The sequence below is a fragment of the Alligator sinensis genome, unplaced genomic scaffold (genome assembly GCF_000455745.1).
Source record: "Alligator sinensis unplaced genomic scaffold, ASM45574v1 scaffold550_1, whole genome shotgun sequence".
Classification (NCBI taxonomy): domain Eukaryota; kingdom Metazoa; phylum Chordata; order Crocodylia; family Alligatoridae; genus Alligator; species Alligator sinensis.
The window spans coordinates 2,355,744-2,362,514 of record NW_005841980.1 but is presented as its reverse complement, the minus strand read 5'-3'; the positions used below and the strand labels follow the sequence as shown (position 1 = coordinate 2,362,514).

Sequence of the window (6,771 nt, the reverse complement as noted above, 5' to 3'; positions counted from 1 at the left end):
GCATGAGCCGCAACTGTGATAAAGAGCACCCCTCATTCCCCTTACCCCCCCCAGCCTGCAAACCCAGTGGCTGCTGTTGCTTCTCAGCCCAGAGCTCACGGTTCCTGCTGGGCTCCAGCAGCAGCTCACATGGCAGGGGGTTAAATTATGGAAGAGCACAAGGTTTCCTGTGCTTGCTTAGACCTGAGAAAGGGCCTTCGATACATGCAGGGGGAGCGGCGGAGATATCAGTGAGTTGGTGAGTCAAGCTCATGTGCTGTGAGGACCTAACACCAGATGCTCACACACTTTTTAATCATCGTTTGAAGTGGTCACTACCCCTCTGCAGCCGTGTCACGTGCTGAGATGTCTTCCTTGCAGATAGTGGGGCCTCGGGACCCATTCGGCTTTTGGGGACAGGCTGCAACATCTGCTGAGGGATGGCTAGAAATAAAAGAGGGGCTGCCCCGGTGTCTCTTGCCCATCCAAATGCAAGAGCTGGGTCCCCTGGGGAGAGGCAGGCTGCAGCTGTCGCTGCCTCTGCTCTACCAGCCCTGTTTGGGGTAGTGAGAGTTTGGTTTCTAAGAGGGTGAACAGAGAAGCACGTTCCCATGGCTCAGATGTTTCTTCTTCTGAGCCTTTCCATGCATCAGCTGCTGTGGTAAGTGCTTGTGTGCACGCTCTACCCCGTGGTAAGTCAGCCCTAACCCACAGCGGCTTGTTCCTCATGAAAAAGGTGTGAAGTGTGCATTGCAACGAAGTCTTGTCATCGTGCTCCTTAGCAAAGCCACTAACTTCCCTATAATGTCCCCCTCCTGCTGCTGGAGCCCTGACTCCCTGTGGCCATCTACAGGGAGCCCGAGCCTGCATCGGCAGATGGGGTGCTATGTCCCCAGCGTAGTGCAGACGCTCTTTCACCCTTTCCCTCCTCGAATCCTGTAGGTTCGTGGCTTCTCGTGGGAGGACTGTGGTGGTGGGAAGGATCCCATCGTACTCCGGAGTCTCTCCATAGCCCCGGACCCCATCACCATCCCAGGGAACGTGAAAGTCAGCGCAAGTGTCACCAGCTCAACTCTCATGACCTCGCCTCTGAAGGTACGTGAGCCAGGCATGACCCGGTACCCGGGCTGGGTGGCTTTGCAAGGCTTGGAAATAAGGGGGCCCAGAGAAGACCGAAGTGCCTGGGGTCAGGCTGAAGGCCTCTCTTAGCAGGGGAAACCGAGATGCTGTGGGCTGAGCAGCTGCGGGCAAACAGGTGGCGGATATTAGTCCTCAGAAGTGGAGGCAGTGCAAAGACTTCCGTTCAGCTCCATCTTTGCTGCTGGAAGGGAAGGCAGATGAAAGGGCCAGGGCAGTGTTCCTGCCTCCCCCCAGGCGACGGGGAGGTTGCTTTGCAGCGTTGAAGACGTTCCCCAGACAGAGGTTGGCATGCATTTGCTGCTCGCCTGGTCTGGACGGTCTTTCCAGCACGGGCAGGGAGCTACATCACAGCTCCCACCCGGGTGGCTTGCTCACGGACAGGGGCGTCACCGCCTTCCTGCCGCCGGGGTGGTACGGCCACAGCGAGCCGGGTGCGGGGAGTTGAGGCTGCACGTCCTCTGCATCGACAAGCCCGGAGTGAAACGTGCCCTGCCCCTGTGACGCGGAGCTGGGCGAGAGCCCAGCCGCCCCCGTGCTCTTGAGCAACCCGGCGGTGCCTCTGCTTTGGTGGCTGCCGGGGAGGATCTTGGGGATCAAGGCCGGGCCTGAAAAATGCCGAAGGAGCATGGGCCTGATGGATGAGTCTGAATCCCAGGGCATGGGCAAGCTGCAGCGTTGAGTCCAGCTCCATCATTGGGTCCAGTCTGGGGGGTGGCAAACCGTGCTTCCCAGTCTGAGAGTGAACTGGGAGCCAGGGCCACGAATGAGCAGGGAAGGCCAAGCCACCAATGCTGCACATGCCCCTTGCATTCAGCTATGTGGCAGGACAGGGCACAGCTGCCCTCCCTACGGGGCCTTTCCCTGCTGCAGCCGGCACAGAGGTGTTACCAAATTTGCCCATTACTTTGGGGTGTGCTCATTTATTAGGGATAGTTTCTAGGGTCTTGGTGATTCTGTCAGTGTGCTGCTTGTGTTACTATACGGAGCTGTATTTCTCCCTTCTGCAAGCCCTCACCCCCAGTGGAGCTATCTTGCAGGACTCAATCTCAATGGGACTGGGTTCCTCCAGTCACCAAATCAGTCATACACACAAACACACACAAATTAACGTGACACGCCTGACCTGGCCGGGCTGATCAGCATGGACAGGCTGACACCCTCATATGCCAAGAATCAGTTCATAAGAGCAACAATAAAATGCAGTCAAACACAAGCACACGGGTAAACAGAATCCCTCTGAATCCGGCTGGGTGTCCAGCTGACACCCTCATGGGCCAGCATTCAGTTCATAAGGGCACGTCTGAGTCAAACTGGGTCAATCAGCCTGTACAAGCTGATCCCCTTATGTGTTTCAAACTCAGCACGTCCCAATCTTTGGCCTCTTGATGAGCAGACCCCACAATAATTTGGGCTTCACAGGGATCTTTAGCATAGGTAAAAGAAGCGTTGCTGCAGAGCACGGGAGGAAAGAGAAGCAGAGAAGGAAAAATATACCCAATTACTACCAGTTTGACTATAAAAGTTATTTATTGCTAAGCATATGAAATATATAATAGTACTAGTAGTAATAGACATGCAAAAGAAAAACAAACACCAACAATGACAATACTACCCTGGTTTCACTAAGTATTTGGGGAAACTTAGCTCAAGCTTAACTGATACAGTTCAGGTTCAGAAGTTTATGCCTAGAAAGAAGACAGAGAACGCTGGGATCTCACCTAGTCCACGGTACTCAGGCTGCAAAGCTGACAGGCACAGTCCGTAGCACAATCCTTGAAGAGAGAGATGATCTGTTCTTCCAGCGTCCCAAGAACGACAGGGGATGGTGTCAGCACAGGGGTTTTCTTCTTCTCCTTCTTTCCTCCTGCTTCTACTTCTTTTCCTTCCTTTTCCTCTTCTAGCAGCACACACACTTACAGATTTTTATACCCTCAGTTCAGCTGCTTCGAAGCACCCTCAGTAGTGTAAATCATTGTCTTTTCTATTGACAAGGGGTTATCTGGTTTGGACCATCTCAGGAAACTGATTGATAATCAGGAAACACTTAAGATTAGGGAGTAACCCAAATACTTGGGAGCCAGCTTGAAATTCCTATGGGTGGCAGATATACTGATGGGATATCTCATGGTTTCTTCAGGAACAATAGATAGCTTGCAGCATCAGGATTTTGGATTTTTACTTGTTGTGCACAAGCCTCAGCTTAGCATGACTTTTCCAGATCTTACTATAGTCTTTTAACAGACTTAAAACAATTATTGGGGTGCTCATAACCTTTTGTGGAGAGGACTCCCACCAGTCGTCTCGGGAAAGATATGACAACACCTGGGATTAGGGCTCCAGCAGGCTGGATGCTGTGATGAACCCTTAACCATTGTTCAAATGTTGCCCATACCCCCTCTGACTCGGTCTCTTGCCTCAGCATTCCCTAACCCGGCAACCGAGTTTTAGTCAATCAAGTTTAAATAGGCCTCCCATAGTGGGACCGGGGAATGTACGGCCCGAGATGCCTATTAAACTTAGAGCTGTGTGTGTGTGTCTGGGGGGGGAAAAGTCCTTAGCAAATCCAGATTAGAACTGGTCTGATAAATGCTGAGCTGGGTGTGTGTGAACATGGGTTGATTAACATTGGAAGCACAGATTCCCCGTCATGCAGCGCTCTCCTGCTTCTCTGGTCCCAGAATTCACTGCAGTCTCTGCTTCAGGCTTTCTGTTCTCCATCTCTCATGTAAATGAGACCTAGGGCAGTTGATTCACTCTTGTCACCCTTATCTGGTGAGGGTCTTAGGTGCGTCTCTCACTGCATCTGAATCAGTTTCGTTTAGGTAGAGGAGGGGAGGGAGCGGGGGTGAGTCCTTTGTGAGTCAGACAGACTGTATCCTGTGCCAGGGTTGCCCAAGAATACAGAGCTGAGATAACAGAGGGACCCTCTGGGGATTGCCGGGGGCAGGTGGGACGGTGCTTAACCCTGGGCCCAGCTGCAGAAACCAGGCGAGAGCCCTTTTCAGCATCACGCCATCCACAGCAAGGTGGCTGGGACAGTAAGAAGCACAAAGCCATGTCCGGAGCAGCCCAGGCCTCTTTTATTTAGCTCCCTGTGGGGCTTGCTATTGCCACTCCTCCCATGAAAGGGTCACATCCTGCCCTGGACTCTCGTGGGAGCTGCGCATACCCAGGGCAGGACTCCAACGCCTTTCGTAGCACTGCCAGTAACGCACGGCAGTGATGCCCGGTGATCGAGGCTCTGCGTGCCAGGCGCTGTACAGATTGAGACCCAGTGGCAGTGCCTGTCCTAAGAGCTTGCGATCTAGGTTAGGACCGGTGCTCTTTGAGGGCAGGATTCAAGCAGAAGGGGCCTCCAGTGAGCTGCCCTGAGTGGGGAGCCTGCAGCCGGATGGCTTGTCCCTGTTCTGGCCTAATGCTGTGGTTGGCAGACGTGGGGCTGGGTCCGCTTCTCCATGACGGGTGTGATCCAACTCCATGGGATTTCCTTTAGCCAGATGCATCCTCTGCCCACGGGGACTTGCAGTTTAAGGCCTACCAGAGAAGCAAAAGTGGGATATTGCTTAGGATGGCAGGCGTGTGGAGGTGACAGGGGAAAGCTGGAAGGCGTGGGGAAGAGGAGGGAGAGACCAGCCCAACTGTGATGTTGTGGTATGCGATTGTGCATTCAACCTTTCCAGGGGGTCGTAACTGTGGAGAGAAAGGTGGCCGAGATATGGATACAGATCCCCTGCATCGACCAGATGGGCAGCTGCACATACGACAACCTCTGCAGCATCCTGGATGACATTATCCCCCCCGGCGAGCCATGCCCGGAGCCCCTGGTCACCTACGGCATCCCCTGCCACTGCCCCTTCAAAGCAGTAAGCTCCAAGGCAGCAGACACTGTTGGCTGCCTGCAGACCAGTCCCTCTTTCCCACCTAGCCGGGGTCTAGCTGGAGAAGGGGCTTTGTGAACACCAGGAGGGAAGAAAATAGCAACTGGGAAAATAGCTGGGAGTTAATAGCTAGTTGTGCAGGAAGGTGCGTGCCCCGTGTTGGGAGCAGTGGGTTCAGTAGGTCTCCTTCCCCTTCAGACAGCACTAAGCAAGCTGGTGGCTCAGAGGCAGAGGATGCTGGATAAAAGCCCCGGCCCCTGGGCCTTTCCTGGGCTTGGGGAGCCCGCCTGCTGCTTAGCTTCACCCATGGGTTGGAGACAGGCGCCGGGGTCTCATCAGGTTCACCTGGGCTCCAGCTCACGGTGGCTGCTGCCCTCTGCCGGCTGCTTGCGCCGCAGCGAGGCGAAGCCTCCGAGCCTGCCCCGGCACAGGGTGGTGTTGCAGGGTGCACCCAGCCATAATTGCGGTACAGAGACCCTCCAGACAGGCTGGGGGTGACCTGTTTCCGGCAGCCAAACTGGAGGGAGGACAGAGGCTTCCAGGTGTGGCTGCAGGGAGTCAAATGGAGCCAGTGCCGGGCACTGGCAGGGGATAAAGAAATAACCATGCAAGGGAGATACCTGAGCAGAGAGCTGGAGGATTCCCCGGAGAGGGACAGCAGCAAGGGGGCAGTTAGCCACCACAAATTATGGATGCGGAGACACCCTTACATTGGTGCCTCCCAGTCGTGGCAGGGCTGAGCTCCAGGCGTGGATACGAAGCTTGTTGCATCTCAGCTGGGCTTGCCCCGAATGCCGCCGTGGGGGCTGACATGTCCTTTTCCCTCCTCAGGGCTCCTACTCCCTGCCCACCAGTGACTTCGCCTTGCCCGACATAGAGCTGCCCTCGTGGCTGACCAACGGCGACTACCGCATCCGGGGCGTCGTGAGCTACGGTGGCAAGGAGCTCTCCTGCGTCCAGCTGGAGCTATCCGTCCACTCCAACTGAGGGCGGGCGGCCGCAGCTGACCCTGAGCTGTCTCCCCTGCTGCTGCTACCATCCCTCCTTCCTGCTCCCTGTCCCTGGAGACATGCTGGGGGTGGTGGGCAGCTGCCCTGCTGTCAGTCCGAGCCACCTTGTGCACCCCATGCCGTAGGGCAAAGTGTCCTGCCTCCCCGTCCCCTGGGGTGCCGGCCAGCGGTGCCCCATTCAGCTCCCTGTACCAGCTTCGGGCCTCACCCAGGGTCCCCTGAAGTCAGTAGAAAGACCTAGGACAGACCCCTCCATTTCAGAGGACTTTGGACCAGGCTCTTGAATCCCAGTGGGGTGGGCAGCCAGGCTCTTCCCACCCTGCCGCCTCTGGCCCGCGGAGATCTGCTGACTCCTAATCCCATGCACGAGGCTTCCCAGGCACGGAGCTACTTTCCAGGTCACCCCCCCAGCCTCCCACCAGAGCAAAGGCAGCTGTAAGGAGGCCTGATGAAGTAGACACCCCGCGCCTACTTGCAATTAAACTGCTTTCCTAACACTAAACACTGCATGCATCTTCCTCCTCCCTCCAGCCAGGAATAGCAGCAGCCATCCAGCTTGCTGAAGTAAAACAAAATGGGTCTTCAGACCCCTTCATGCACTTTAGCGGAAGCTGGGCCGAGCATTATAATAGTCGTTCTTAATGGATAAATCGGGGAGACAGGCCATGCTCGGGGCCTGCAGGACCAGCAGCCAGTCTGTTTTGCGGCGGTCCTTCCTATGAGTCAGCCGCAGCATGGAGCCCGCGTCCCGGCCGGGAGGCCCC

At 55.6% G+C, this 6,771-nt stretch overlaps 1 protein-coding gene across 1 annotated transcript in view; it reads left to right on the top strand.

The window, feature by feature from the left end:
• GM2A (GM2 ganglioside activator) overlaps window positions 1–6,765 on the top strand; it is an 8,087-nt gene extending 1,322 nt beyond the window's left edge. The window contains exons 2-4 of the mRNA XM_025200967.1: window positions 922–1,074; window positions 4,800–4,982; window positions 5,829–6,765. Coding sequence (XP_025056752.1) covers window positions 922–1,074; window positions 4,800–4,982; window positions 5,829–5,984 — 492 coding nt within the window. The 3' untranslated portion in view covers window positions 5,985–6,765. The remainder of the gene's footprint in view (window positions 1–921; window positions 1,075–4,799; window positions 4,983–5,828) is intronic.
• Window positions 6,766–6,771: the final 6 nt, after the last annotated feature.